This window comes from Heteronotia binoei, chromosome 1 (genome assembly GCF_032191835.1).
Source record: "Heteronotia binoei isolate CCM8104 ecotype False Entrance Well chromosome 1, APGP_CSIRO_Hbin_v1, whole genome shotgun sequence".
Taxonomy (NCBI): domain Eukaryota; kingdom Metazoa; phylum Chordata; class Lepidosauria; order Squamata; family Gekkonidae; genus Heteronotia; species Heteronotia binoei.
This window is the reverse complement of record NC_083223.1, coordinates 266,436,499-266,451,934: the sequence shown is the minus strand read 5'-3', so window position 1 is coordinate 266,451,934 and position 15,436 is coordinate 266,436,499. Positions and strand designations below refer to the sequence as shown.

At 51.9% G+C, this 15,436-nt stretch overlaps 1 protein-coding gene across 1 annotated transcript in view; it reads left to right on the top strand.

Moving 5' to 3' along the window:
• Positions 1-2,036: 2,036 nt before the first annotated feature.
• ADAM15 (ADAM metallopeptidase domain 15) overlaps positions 2,037-15,436 on the top strand; it is a 128,180-nt gene continuing 114,780 nt past the window's right edge. The window contains exons 1-2 of the mRNA XM_060255328.1: positions 2,037-2,230; positions 12,837-12,940. Of these exons, the coding sequence (XP_060111311.1) occupies positions 2,125-2,230; positions 12,837-12,940 (210 nt within the window). The 5' untranslated portion in view covers positions 2,037-2,124. The remainder of the gene's footprint in view (positions 2,231-12,836; positions 12,941-15,436) is intronic.

Sequence of the window (15,436 nt, the reverse complement as noted above, 5' to 3'; positions counted from 1 at the left end):
TTAGATCTTAGGCTGGCAAGACTTAGACTGGGAGAGCCAGTGTGCTGTAGTGGTTAGTGGCAGACTGGGATCTGAGAGACCTGGGTTCGAATCCCCACTCTGCCACAGAAGCTTGCTGGGAAACCCTGCACCACGCACAATCTCAAGCCTGACCTACCTCACAGGGTGGTTGTGAGGATAAAGCGAAGGAGAGAACAAAAGCTGCCTTGGGTCTTCAATGGAGAGAAAGGTGGGATGTAAATAAAGTAAATACATAAAAGCCACCACATCCTGCACTGAGCACAGGGTTGCCAGGTCCAATTCAAGAAAGAACTGGGAACTTTGGGGGTGGAGCCAGGAGACTTTGGGGGTGGAGCCAGGAGCAAGGTTGTGACAAGCATAATTGAACTCCAAAGGGAGTGTTGGCCATCACATGTAAAGGGACTGCACACCTTTAAAATGCCTTCCCTCCACTGGAAATAACGGAGGATGGGGCACCTTCTTTGGGAGCTCATAGAATTGGACCTCCTGGTCCAATCCTTTTGAAACTTGGAAGGTGTTTTGAGGAGAGGCACTGGATGCTATGCTGCAAATTTGGTGCCTGTACCTCAAAAAACAGACCCCCCCCCCGAGCCCCAGATACCCACGGATCAATTCACCATTATACCCCATGGGAATTGGTCTCCATTGGGAATAATGGCGTTCCCAGCACACATTTCCCTCTCCCCCCTCTTTCTGATGACCCTGAAGAGGGGGGGATCCCTGCCCCCACCTGGGGATTGGCAACCTTGAGCAAGAGGCTGAGGTGATCTTGTCAGAGGTTCCCCTGGTCAGGAGCTCTGGCTGGGGCACTCAGGGCGCAGTTCTCAACCCTGTGAAGGCCTGTGGCGGTCATGCATTTTGAAGAAGACCGCAGATTTATACCCCACCATTCTCTCTGAATCAGAGTCTCAGAACGGCTTACAATCTCCTTTATCTCCTTCCCCCACAACAGACACCCTGTGAGATGGGTGGGGCTGAGAGAGCTCTCCCAGAAGCTGCCCTTTCAAGGACAGAGTCTCAGAGTGGCCTACAATCTCCTTTACCTTCCCCCACACCACAACAGACACTCTTTGACATAGGGGGAGCTTCAGAGAGCTCTCCCAGAAGCTGCCCTTTCAAGGACAGTCTCAGAACAGCCTACAATCTCCTTTATCTTCTTCCCCCACAACAGACACCCTGTGAGGTGGGTGGGGCTGAGATTGCTCTCCCAGAAGCTGCCCTTTCAAGGACAACTCCTGCTAGAGCTATGGTGGCTAACCCAAGGCCATCCCAGCAGCTGCAAGCGGAGGCTTAGAGCTCGAAGTGTGCTATTACAGAGGAGGCGAGGCGTTCTTTTAAAGACCTCAGGCGCCGAAGGGAGAGGGAGAGACTCGCAGAGCCCTGGGCTGAATCTCAATCTGGTCTAGCAGGTTCCTTATTGGAACAGGTGAAAAAGGCGGCTTGACTTCAGACTGGAATCGGGTGGATCCTTTTAATCTGCCCTTCTCCCATTTTTTATTGGGGGGGGAAGCCAAAATTCCAGGCCCCCTCTCTCCCCCCCTCCCACCCGGGGATTCCCGGCGCCCCCACCCCGCAGGGCAGGGCCTTTGGGAAGCGACCCCGCATCGCCTCCCCTTCTCTCCTTCCTCCGCTTCTCTGGGGCTGGGCGGAGCAAGGGAGGCGCCTTTGCCTGGGTTGGGCGCGGCCGGGGAGTCGCAGAGCGCGATCGGCTTCATTTTCCGGCCGGGAACTTGGCACGGCTCCGGCGGGCGGAGGCTGGAAGAAGGTCGGCGGGGCAGGAAGTTCCCGTTCCCCGGGCGGATCCCCGAAGCAGCTCGCCTGCGCTGCAATGCGAGGCGGGCCGGAGGGAGGGCGGAGGCGCCTGGGCCGGGCTGGAGAGGAGCTGGGGCTGCTGGGGCCGCCTCTTGGCCCGGCCTCCGGGGAGGGATTTAGGCCGGGCTTCGGCGCTTGCTGCCGCTGCTGCTGCTCCTCCGGCGCCAGGCGGCTGCTCCGAGCCCGGGGGGAGTCCTCCTCCCCTGCGGACGCCCCGGCAAGGACGCGGCCACCTCTCCGGAGCCGGCTGCGCGCCAAGGCGCAGCGCTTTTACGCATCTCCGGGAGAGGCATGAGGCTCTTTTGGGGGCTCGGCGTTCTCCTGGCTTGCTTCGGATCCGGCCAGCCCGTCGGGAAGGAGAAGGAGCGCGGGAGGGTCCGCGGAGCCCCAGCCGCGGGTGAGTTGGGCTCTTTTCCCGGCCTCGGGGAAGAAACACGCGTCTTGTTTGCTTCACACGTTACTTTGGGGGAGGTGTACGCAGGCGGAGTTAGGGCTAGGCGCACTGATTTGTTGCCAATTAGCCCGTCCGAGGACCTGGGGATGGCATGTGCAAGGCCCCTTTTGCTCCCCCTCCCCCGGCTGCTTTATCCTCACGACCTCCCTGTGAGGTAGGTTAGGCAGACCCAAGGTCACTCCCGGATGTTCATGGCAGAGGATGAGACCAATTTCGCCGTAAATTTTTAATTCTGGGTTAACTCCGTCCCCAAACTGACATTCTAGGCGAGAATCAGAGAAACCGAGTCTATGACGCTATGATTTTAGTGTAGAATAGAATGTCAGCTTGGGGACAGGACAGGCTGAACCAGGATTAAAAAGCCTAGTGCGAAATTGGTCTGAATTTGAACTCGGAGCTCCCAGGACCTAACTCGTTACTGTAATCTATGATGCTGGGCTGTTTTACGGGATTTAGAGGAGGGGCTGTGGCTCAGTGGTAGAGCATCTGCTCGACATGCAGTTTGAATCTCCGGCATCTCCAGCCGAAAGGACCAGGCGGTAGGTGATGGGAAAGCGATCTAAGCTGAGACTGTGGAGAGGCACTGCCAGTCTGAGTAGGCTGTAATGACCTTGATGGACTGAGGGTTTGGTTCACTATAAGGCAGCTCCAGGTTCATCAGCGAGGGGCCGTGGCTCAGTGGTAGAGCCTTTGCTTAGCATGCAGAAGGTCCCAGGTTCGATCCCCAGCATCTCCAGGCAGTACGTGATGGGAGAGACCTCTGCCTGAAACCCTGGAGAGCTGCTGCCAGCCTGAGTAGACTAGATTGACCTCGATGAACTTGAGGGTCTGATTTGTGTGTTCATGAGCCAGTTTGGCGTAGTGGTTAAGTGTGCAGACTCTTATCTGGGAGAACCGGGTTTGATTCCCCACTTCTCCACTTGCACCTGCTGGAATGGCCTTGGGTTAGCCAGAGCTCTCATAGGAGTTGTCCTTGAAAGGGCAGCTTCTGGGAGAGCTCTCTCAGCCCCACCTACCTTACAGAGGGTGTCAGTTGTGAGGGGGGAGGTAGAGGAGATTGTGACCGCTCTGAAATTCAGAGTATAGGGCGGGATATAAACCCAATTTCTTCGTCTTCTTCCTAAGTAAACATTCACAAGGCAACAGAAAACTTGACTGGAGCCAAGATGGACCCCTCGTTCTGGTTTCCAGTGCAAGGGATTAACTCCGCATATGCCATTAGAGAAGATGACTGTACTGCTGAGCATGTGCAAAGTGCATTTTTAGCACCTAAGTAGCTGCAGTGACCCATCTACCTAACAGTTCTAAAGGGGTTCCTGGATGCAGAGGTCATGTTGGTGAATAGATATCAGCAGACAATACTACCTGCTCCCCCCACCTCAATATTAATCTCTGAATTTCCACTGGCCAGTCAAAAGCCCTGAATGGCTTTGGAAGAAGATGAAGATATTGGATTTATACCCCGCCCTCCACTCCGAAGAGTCTCAGAGCGGCTCACAATCTCCTTTACCTTCCTCCCCCACAACAGGCACCCTGTGAGGTAGATGAAGATACTGGATTTATATCCCGCCCTCCACTCCAAAGAGTCTCAGAGCGGCTCACAATCTCCTTTACCTTCCTCCCCCACAACAGACACCCTGTGAGGTAGATGAAGATATTGGATTTATATCCCGCCCTCCACTCCGAAGAGTCTCAGAGCGGCTCACAATCTCCTTTCCCTACCTCCCCCACAACAGACACCCTGTGAGGTAGATGAAGATATTGGATTTATATCCCGTCCTCCACTCCGAAGAGTCTCAGAGCGGCTCACAATCTCCTTTCCCTTCCTCCCCCACAACAGACACCCTGTGAGGTAGATGAAGATATTGGATTTATATCCCGTCCTCCACTCCGAAGAGTCTCAGAGCGGCTCACAATCTCCTTTCCCTTCCTCCCCCACAACAGACACCCTGTGAGGTAGATGAAGATATTGGATTTATATCCCGCCCTCCACTCCAAAGAGTCTCAGAGCGGCTCACAATCTCCTTTACCTTCTCCCCCCCCCCAACAACAGACGCCCTGTGAAGTAGATGAAGATATTGGATTTATATCCCGCCCTCCACTCCGAAGAGTCTCAGAGTGGCTCACAATCTCCTTTCCCTTCCTCCCCCACAACAGACACCCTGTGAGGTAGATGAAGATATTGGATTTATATCCCGCCCTCCACTCCGAAGAGTCTCAGAGCTGCTCACAATCTCCTTTCCCTTCCTCCCCCACAACAGGCAGCCTGTGAGGTGGGTGGAGCTGAGAGAGCTCTCACAGCAGCTGCCCTTTCAAGGACAGAGTCTCAGAGCGGCTCACAATCTCCTTTCCCATCCTCCCCCACAACAGGCAGCCTGTGAGGTGGGTGGAGCTGAGAGAGCTCTCACAGCAGCTGCCCTTTCAACAACAACCTCTGCCAGGGCTATGGCTGACCCAAGGCCATGCTAGCAGGTGCAAGTGGAGGAGTGGGGAATCAAACCCGGTTCTCCCGGATAAGAGTCCGTGCACTTAACCACTACACCAAACTGGCTCTCCTGGAGGTCACTGGAGAGGTCACTCCCCTTGAATTCAACAGGCTGACGAGGAAGCTTGCGTGGAATTGCAGCCTTTGGCGTTGGCCTGATTAACAGCGTCACGTGTGAGTGCTGCAAATGAGTGTTTGAAAGAATACGTTCATTACTCTTGAGAGTGGGTATGGATGGCTTCCATTGAGGGTTGGGGCCAAAATTACCCCTCCCATTTGAGCAAGGCAAGGGTTAATCCTCCAGCATCACAGCCCTAATGGAAACCCTTCCTGCCCATGATCTTTAAGGTTCAGACATAGGAAGATGTAATCGCAGATTTCTTGGGTTACATTTAGGGGAGGAGCCACGGCTCAGTGGTAGAGCATCTGCCTGATATGTATGAGGCCCCAGGTTCAGTCCCCGGCTTAAGGACAGGGCAGTAGGTGATGTCACAGACCCTGGAGAGCAGCTGCCCATCAAAGGAGAAGAGACTGGATTTATATCCTGTCCTTCACTCAAAGTCTCAGAGGGGATTACACTCTCCTTTCCCGGCAAGCCAGGAAAGGAGAGCCAGTTTGGTGTAGTGGTTGAGTGCGCGGACTCTTATCTGGGAGAACCGGGTTTGATTCCCCACTCCTCCACTTGCAGCTGCTGGAATGGCCTTGGGTCAGCCATAGCTCTGGCAGAGGTTGTCCTTGAAAGGGCAGCTGCTGTGAGAGCTCTCTCCAGCCCCACCCACCTCACAGGGTGTCTGTTGTGGGGGAGGAAGGTAAAGGAGAGTGTGACTGCTCTGAGACTCTTCGGAGTGGAGGGCGGGATATAAATCCAATATCACCATCATCACCTTCATCTCCTTCTTCTCCCCACAACAGGCACCCTGTGAGGCAGGTAGGGCTGAGAGAGCTCTTTTGAGAATTGCTCTTGAGCAGAACAGCCTTGAGAGAACTTGTAGCTGACCCAAGGTCACACCAGCTAGTGGAGGAGGAGTGAGCAATGAAACCCAGTTCTCCCAGATAAGAGTCTGCACACTTAACCACGACACCAAACTGGCTCTTATAATACTGACCTTGATAATCAGATTCAGCAACTGGCAGCTTCCGGGGATGTGATATTTTCCTGCATAATAAGTAGAAGAGTCCCATTTTTCTCTCTGTCTCGCATGGCCTCAAACATTTGGGTTCTCTCCCCAGATGGGGAGAAGGGAGGAAGAGTTGCAGATGGTTAAAGGAGAAGAACCAGATTCAGAAACGAGAACTTTGGTGCCTGCCTTCAGTCCTCTGCCTCGGAAGCAGGAGAAAGGGGCCTGGGGAGGTGATTTCACATGTTCACCCTAGACCAGGAGTGGCCAAACTTGCTTAATGTAAGAGCCACATAGAATAAAGGTCAGGAATTTGAATAAAGGTCATTTGGAGTACTGTGTGCAATTCTGGTCACCGCACCTCAAAAAGGATATTATAGCATTGAAAAAAGTGCAGAAAAGGGTAACTAGAATGATTAAAGGTTTGGAACACTTTCCCTATGCAGAAAGGTTAAAACGCTTGGGGCTCTTTAGCTTGGAGAAATGTCAACTGCGGGGTGACATGATAGAGCTTTACAAGATTATGCATGGGATGGAGAAAGTAGAGAAAGAAGTCCTTTTCTCCCTTTCTCACAATACAAGAACTCGTGGGCATTCAATGAAATTGCTGAGCAGTCGGGTTAAAACGGATAAAAGGAAGTCCTTCACCCAAAGGATGATTAACATGCGGAATTCACTGCCACAGGAGGTGTCGGCGGCCACAAGCATAGCCAGCTTCAGGAAGGGATTGGATAAAAATATGGAGCAGAAGTCCATCAGTGGCTGTTAGCCACAGTGTGTGTGTATATTTTGGCCGCTGTGTGACAGAGTGTTGGACTGGATGGGCCATTGGCCTGATCCAACATGGCTTCTCTTATGTTCTTATGTTTGAGAGCCATAAGACATGAACGTCAGATGTTTGAGAGCCTCAAGACAGGAAGGAAAGAAGGCAGGCAAATGGAGGAGGGGGGAGAGGAGGTGGAAACAACTTTAAGTTTAAATGTATTCTCTGAGCCACCAGCTGGCTTGGCTTGGAGAAGTGATTTAAAGAGAGAAATGCCTTCTCCGAGCCAGCCAACAGGGTGGTGGGGGCTTCAAGAGCTGCACAGTATGTATGAAAGAGCCACACGTGGCTCCTGAGCCACAGTTTGGCCACCCCTGCCCCATGAGTTGGTTGCAACTTGGTTTCACTTTCCACTGGCAAAGCGAAGCAAAGAGAGGCCAGTTTGGTATAGTGGTTAAATGCCTGGACTCTTGTCTAGGAGAACCGGGTTTGATTCCCCACTCCTCCACTTGCAGCTGCTGGAATGGCCTTGGGTCAGCCATAGCTCTGGCAGAGGTTGTCCTTGAAAGGGCAGCTTCTGGGAGAGCTCCCTCAGCCCCATACACCTCACAGGGTGTCTGTGGGGGAGGAAGATAGAGGAGATTGTGAGCCGCTCTGAGATTCAGAGTGAAGGGCAGGATATAAATCCAATATCTTCTTCTTTTCCTTTCTTCCTTCCGAGCCAGTTTAGTGTAGTGGTTAAGTGCCTGGACTCTTGTCTAGGAGAACCGGGTTTGATTCTCCCCTCCTCCACTTGCAGCTGCTGGAATGGCCTGGGGTCAGTCAGTCATATTTATTGCAGCCATTACAGAAGTCCATGAACAGAAGAAAAAATACAAAACAAAAGTTGAAAAGAATGCATTCCTATATACAAGCAGAGGGGTAATATAAACTAGTTATTCAAGTCCAGTATTCAAACCTGGTTAATGTACATCTTCCGCAGCCTCATATCAACACACAAAACCTGGCAACTTGATCTGTGATTTTTGGGTTAATGTCAGATAGGAGGTAGCCTAGCCCGGCTTTACCCGTGAGGCCAGGGATCTTTCCCAACAAGGGTGTAATAATCGCTGACCACCTTGGGTCAGCCATAGTTCTTGCGGAGTTGTCCTTGAAAGGGCAGCTTCTGTCAGAGCTCTCTCAGCTGCCCCCACCTCACAGGGTGTCTGTTGTGGGGGAGAGGAAGATAAAGCAGATTGTGAGCTGCTCTGAGATTCAGAGTATAGAGCGGGATATAAATCCAGTATCATCTTCTTTTTGCTGGACTAAATGTCCAGGCCCTGACTTTAATGGCCCAGGCTAGCCCAATCTTGCCAGATTTTGGAAGCTAAGCAGGATTGGTCCTAATTAAGCCTTGGATGGGAGACCACCAAGGGCGTTCAGGGTCATGACACAGCTGTAGAAAAGGACAACTGCAGACTTATACCCCGCCCTTCTCTCTGAATCAGAGACTCAGAGCGGTTTATAATCTTCTATATCTTCTCCCCCCACAACAGACACCCTGTGAGGTGGGTGGGGCTGAGTGAGCTCTCCCAGCAGCTGCCCTTTCAAGGACAACTCTTGCCAGAGCTCTGGCTGACCCAAGGCCATTCCAGCAGCTGCGAGTGGAGGAGTGGGGAATCAAACCCGGTTCTCCCGGATAAGAGTCTGCACGGTTAACCACTGCACCAAACTGGCTCATGTCTGGCCCTGTAAACTCCTTGGGGTCTCCATAAATTGGCCGCGGCTGGATTGCACTTTCCATCGCCAAAGCTAAGCAAAGTCAGCCCTGTTTAGGACTTGGATGGGGAACGTCTGAGGCAGCCCACGGTTGGTATGCAGAGGCAGCCAAGGGGAAACTGCCTCTGAATGTCTCTTGTCCTGACCTGGATGAACCAGCCTAGTCTGATCTCTTCAGATTTTGGAAGCCAAGTTAATAATAAATAATAATAATAATAAATTTTAATTTATACCCCGCCCTCTCCGCCGAAGCAGGCTCAGTTGGCCTGGCCCTGCTTAGTACTTGGATGCAGGGGTGGAATTCTAGCAGGAGCTCCTTTGCATATTAGGCCACACACCCCTGATGTAGCCAATCCTGCAAGAGCTTACAAAAAAAGAGCCTTGTAAGCTCTTGGCAAATTGGCTGCATCAGGAGTGTGCGGCCTTATATGCAAAGGAGCTCCTGCTAGAATTCCCCCCCTGGATGGGAGACTGCTGAGGAACTCCAGGGTTGCTATGCAGAGGCAGGAAAGGGCCAAACCGCCTCTGAACATCTCTTGCCTTGAATACCCTGCTGCATCACCGTAACTTGGCTGAAACCAAATTTGGGGAGTCTTTGAGGTGCCCCTGGAGACCTCTTTAATTCATCAGAGAGCAGCCATTAGCTGCAGTTCCTCATTGCACGCTCAGGTTTGCATCTGAGAAATTAGATGTCTCAAGCTCCGGGGAAAGGCGTCGGTGGTATCTCAGGACGAGAGGAAACCTTCACCATTATCAGTGCGGTGTAGTGGTCGAGAGCGGTGGACTCTAATCTGGAGAACCGGGTGTGATTCCCCACTCCTCCGCTTGCAGCTGCTGGAATGGCCTTGGGTCAACCACAGCTCTTGCAGAGCTGTCCTTGAAGAAGAAGACGACTGCAGATTTATACCCCGCCTTCTCAGAGCGGCTCACAATCTCCTATATCTTCTCCCCCCACAGGCATCTCAGCGTTCTCTCTTAAGAGAGCGCTTGACAAGGCTTCACTCCTCCTTTACGGAACCAGAAGGGAGGACAAGTAAAGCCTCATCAAGCGCTTTCTTGAGAAAGAATGCTGAGATGCCTGGGCCACGTCTAAGCCAGTAGGACGGATTCTAGCGGTGCTTCTCTGAGAATGTTGAGGGGGGGTGGCAGAGTGTGTGGTGCCACACAAGGGAGGGAGGGAGGGAGAAGGTAGGGCAGCTCAGCAAGACATTGGTGGCATCGGCAGCATGGGGGGGGGAGGTAAATTAGGCATTTGTCTTGGGTATGGGAAGTGGGGCAGAGCCCAATTCGGTGCCCCCCTTCCGGCACCCTAGGCAAATGCTTAGTTTGCCTAGTGGGCGGACTGGCCCTGAATGTCAACTTGGGAGCTCCAGTTTTGACACTCCAGTTTTGTTCATAATTTGGCCCTCGGCCGCGATGTCAAACTGTCCCATGCGAATGTCAAATTCCTTCTGGGGATGGCAATACCGTAGTGTCGTTGTCTGCTGACCTCTTTGAAAAGTTTCTAAACTTGGATCACTTCCTTTCTCGGGGCTGCCTCAAAGCTGCGGCGGCTGAAGAAGCAGCTTGTGCGTTTTGCATGATGAAAAGGGCTTCGCTCATGCGTTCCACCAAACGCACATACCCACCTGTGCCGGCGAAGCTCGGTGTGCCAAGCTTTGGCTGTCCCGAGTTGTCTGTCTTTCCGAGGTCAAAAGGGCCCCTGCTGTTTAAGCCGCTAAGCCTTTTAAGCATTAGTTCAATCGCGGCTCTGTGCGCTCTTCAGAGGAAAGCCACAAATGAAGGAAGTCCTTTCTTCGTTGCCTGAAAAAGCAGCGTACAGCGGAATGCCCTTCCGGTTGTGTGCTGAGGCTGTCAAGAACCCTGCAGGATCAAATCAGCAAGGCTTCTTTTTGTAGGAGGGACTCCTTTGCATATTGGGCCACACCCCTCTTATGTAGCCAGTCTTCCAAGAGCTTATAGGGCTCTTTTTACAGGCTACATCGGGGTGTGTGGCCTAATAGGCATAGGAGTTCCTACTACAAAAGAAATTCTGGACCAGAGAGGATATCCACAGGCTGGGCGACACGCCTTCTCCTATGGATTGTTGTCCAGTTAAGTGGCATTCAAAGGCAGCCTGCGTCTGAGCCTGGAGGCTCCATGCCACCGCAGTGTTACCTGATGTTTGCAACTCTTGAGTTAATTGGTCTGGAATAATTGGGGTTCTCTCCCCATACTCAATAGCCATCTACGCAATAAAGCCAGAACTTATCGTGAGCCGAAAGGGCACCTCCCCCACCACCACCTTCTTGCGTTGCCAGAAAAGCCAGAACGAGTGGCTTTTATATTAAGCAAGTTTGGCCACCCCTGTCTTTCCGTATCACCTTCTGCCAGGTCCTTCCTTTAACTTAAGAGGCCGGGGGGGCTGAATGTGGGACGGTCTGCAGGCAAAGCTTAGGCTGTAAGCCACAGCTTTTTTGACAGGGGAAGTCTATTGAACTCCGTCTGGGTTTCTTGGGGGCATCTGGATTGGCTGCTCTGGGAAGCCAGGTCCCTCTGGATCTAGATAGACCTTTGGTCTGCTTCCACAGGCCCCTCGCCTTCTAGCAGAAGGGTGAATTCTCAGCCAAGAAAGGGATTTGTACCTGGGGTGAAGACAGGCATTAAGATAAGCGGATTAGCGACAGCCTCTTCACTTCCTGTGAAAACAACAGTTCCTCCCAGCTTCGCAATTGAAATGACAGCAAAGAGCAGTTCAGCAGCTATCCGTTAATCTCCTTCCCAGATTCAGATAGGCTACCTGTCTTTTCGGAGCTTCTGAAAGCACTACACCATCTCTTTGTTTGTTTTAAAAGCATTTCTAAGGCTGGGATAGTTTTCAGCGCTCTTTTATAAATGTGTTTGAAAGCAATTGCCTAACTGCCCTGGAGATGGGAGGGTGTCTGTGTGTGTGTATGAGCTTGGGTTTGTGGTGGCACAGGTGCTAGCCAGTCAACACCATTTATTATCACCTCACAGGCGCTAGCCAGTCAACACCATTTATTATCACCTCCTTCTGCTACAAACACACAAAGTTCTCCTTTTCTTCTCCTCAGCCCTGTAAAAGAGAGGTATGGTGGGACTGAGTGCAGTGGGGGAAGCTTGCAAGTTGCCCCCTTCCTTCTTGCCATAGTCTGCCTGACCCACACCTCTATGGCCTGGTTCACACTGATTTATCTAGTGTGGTGCTTGTCAGGCTGAGTTCAGCAAAACCGCTTGTGAGCGGAATACGTACTCCAGACAACTCCCAGAATCCTCTGCGACATTCAGACAAGCTGGTACAGATGCTTACTCTTTTGATAGGCTGGTCAACTTTTTTTGGGGGGGGGGGGGGCTACGGTGGGAGGTACCCTGAAATGGGTGGTCTAGGCTAGCCTGGTCTCAGAATCTAAGCAGGGGTGGAGAGCTAGTTTGGTGTAGTGGTAAAATGCATGGACTCTTATCTGGGAGAGCCGAGTTTGATTCCCCACTCCTCCACTTGCAGCTGCTGGAATGGCCTTGGGTTAGTCATAGCTCTCGCAGAGCTGTCCTTGAAAGGGCAGCTTTTGGGAGAGCTTTTTCACTCTCAGCCCCACCTACATCACATTTCTGACACCCCTGTATAAAGAACTAGACAGATCCTTTAGGAATCATCAGAGCTAAGGAATTTGTTCATACAGAAATAAGAAGCGATAGGAACCTGAATTGCATTTGTAGTGCTGAATTCCACACATACAACACAGACCGATTCCTCACAAGCAGCTGCTCCACCCCCAGGCTTCTGCTTTTCCTGGCTAAATCGATCAATTCCCTATCAGTTGCTGTGTCGGTGTATTTTTGATCAGCAGCTCCCTCCAGTTTCCCTCACAGCTTCTGGAACTCGAAAACAAGAGCAGGAAGCCGCAAGAGAAATTGGAGAGAGTCTCAGATCAAAACGTATTCGCTTAGTTCACTGGACTAGGACCAGAGAGACCCAGGTTCGAATCCCTGCCTGGCATGACACTTAATAGATGACCTTGGGTCCCTCTGTCTCTCTTAGCCAATCCAAGAGCAGGAAGCCGCAAGGGAAATTGCAGGGAGCTGCGGGTCAAAATGTGTCTGCACAGCAACTGGTGAGGAATTGATTGCTGGGTGGGGGGGCAGTGGAAGCTCAGGGGCAGAGCAACCGCTAGTGAGCAGTGGGTCCAAGAAAAGAAAGGAACCCCACCTCAGCATGGTAATACCCCCGTTGGTAGCCCTTTGGGTGTGGGTTCCTGATGCAGATTTGTTTTGTTTGCGTAATTTATTCGGATGACAGATTTGAGGCTTTCTTTGTGCAGAATTTTGGTTTCTCTTGACTTTCCCAGGGCTAATTTGGACACAGCTGTACGGAAAGTTGGCGAAAAGGAGCGGGAAGGTAACCTCTCTTTTGCTTGTGTTTGGTTGCAGATGGCAGGGCCTGGCAGCCGGGGGACGAGCTGACCTGCCAGTGGCCCATCACACCGAAGGTGGTGCAGGACAACCAGACCCTCAGCTTGGAGGAGGCAGCGCTGGTAAGACACTCTGCCTGCTTCTCCATTGGAGCCATCGCACGTCTGTCAATGATTATGCTGTTTCCACCCCCCCCCCCTGCTGATTCTTGGGCAAACTCATGGCTTGGTGGTAGAGTGCTTGCAATGCGTGCAGAAGGTCCCGGGTTCTGTCCCTGACCTTATAAGCACATAAGAGAAGCCCTGTTGGATCAGCCCAGTGTCCTATTTGGTCCAACACTCTGTCCCACAGTGGCCAAACCCAGGGCTTTTTAATAGCAGGAACTCCTTTGCATATTAGGCCACATACCCTTGATTGTAGCCAATCCTCCAAGAGAACAGAAGAACATAAGAGAAGCCATGTTGGATCAGGCCAGTGGCCCATCCAGCCCAACACTCTGTGTCACACAGTGGCCATAAGAACATAAGAGAAGCCATGTTGGATCAGGCCAATGGCCCATCCAGCCCAACACTCTGTGTCACACAGTGGCCATAAGAACATAAGAGAAGCCATGTTGGATCAGGCCAATGGCCCATCCAGTCCAACGCTCTGTGTCACACAGTGGCCATAAGAACATAAGAGAAGCCATGTTGGATCAGGCCAATGGCCCATCCAGTCCAACGCTCTGTGTCACACAGTGGCCATAAGAACATAAAAGAAGCCATGCTGGATCAGGCCAATGGCCCATCCAGTCCAACACTCTGTGTCACACAGTGGCCATAAGAACATAAAAGAAGCCATGTTGGATCAGGCCAATGGCCCATCCAGCCCATCACTCTGTGTCACACAGTGGCCATAAGAACATAAGAGAAGCCATGTTGGATCAGGCCAGTGGCCCATCCAGTCCAACACTCTGTGTCACACAGTGGCCATAAGAACATAAAAGAAGCCATGTTGGATCAGGCCAATGGTCCATCCAGTCCAACACTCTGTGTCACACAGTGGCCATAAGAACATAAAAGAAGCCATGTTGGATCATGCCAATGGTCCATCCAGTCCAACACTCTGTGTCACACAGTGGCCATAAGAACATAAGAGAAGCCATGTTGGATCAGGCCAATGGCCCATCCAGCCCAACACTCTGTGTCACACAGTGGCCATAAGAACATAAGAGAAGCCATGTTGGATCAGGCCAATGGCCCATCCAGTCCAACGCTCTGTGTCACATAAGAACATAAGAGAAGCCCTGTTGGATCAGGGCAATGGCCCCTCCAGTCCAACACTCTGTGTCACACAGTGGCCATAAGAACATAAGAGAAGCCATGTTGGGTCAGGCCAGTGGCTCATCCAGTCCAACACTCTGTCGCGCAGTGGCCAAAACCAGGGCTTTCTGCAGCAGCAGGAACTTCTTTGCATATTAAGCCACACACCCTTGATGTAGCCAGTCTTCCAAGAGAATATAAGAGAAACCCTGTTGGATCAGGCTGCTGGCCCATCCAGTCCAGCATTCTGTGTTACACAGTGGCCAAAAAAAACTCAGATGCCATTAGTGGGGCCAGGACACTAGAAGCCCTCCCACTGCTTCCTCCGCCAAGCACCAAGAATACAGAGCATTATTGCCCCAGATAGAGAGTTTCATCAATAACCTGTGGCTAATAGCCACTAATGGACCTGCTCCATATGTTTATCCAATCCCCTTTTGAAGCTGTCTACTATGCTTGTGGCCACCTCCACTTCCTGCGGTCATGAATTCCACCTATTAATGACTCTTTGGATGAAGAAGAGCTTCCTTTTATCTCTTCTAAACCTACCACTCATCAATTTCATGGAGTGAGTACTGTGAGAAAGGGAGGAAAGGACTTCTTTCTCTTCCTCTATCCCACGCATAATATCTTTGCCAAAGACCCTGGCGAGCCATTGCCAGTACACAGAATAAGCTGCTCTGCCTTAGTATAATACAGCATTGTTATCTGTGTTAGCAAGGAGGGCCAAAGCATTGGTGGAGTCTAAGCTATTGGCATTCGGTTCCCGGCATCTCCAGTTGAGGGAGACCCCAAGGTTAGCAGGTGCCAACAAACAGGACCGGTACTAGGGGTTCTGCCTCTCCAGGCAGACCCCTGTGCCATGCCCTCCCCCCGACAAGCTCCTTTAACAAAGTTTATTTCACGCATGCGATGATGTCACTAGTGATGTCATTGTGCAGGGTGGCAAGTGAGGGGAGAGAGCGATGGGTGGCACACAAGAGTGCCGCCACCCCGCTGCTTTCCCCCTGCACTATGCTCTTCAGAGGTTTCCTTGGAAGCCTGCAAAGAGCATGGTTTTTTAAGCGACCCCTGGCTGCTTTCGGGTTTAAAGTGACTGGCGGGTGCGGCTGCTTTCAACCCGAAAGCGGCCAGGTGCTGCTAAAACGCCATGCTCTGGTGGCGCCCCCAGGTGAGGTAGCGCCCTAGGCAGCTGTCTACCCCACCTATTCCCACGCGCCGGTCCTGCCAACAAAGATCGCGGCTTAAAACCTTGGAGAGCTGCTGCCAGTCAAAGGGGACGATTCTGACTTCACTAGACCAAGTTGGTTTGTCTTG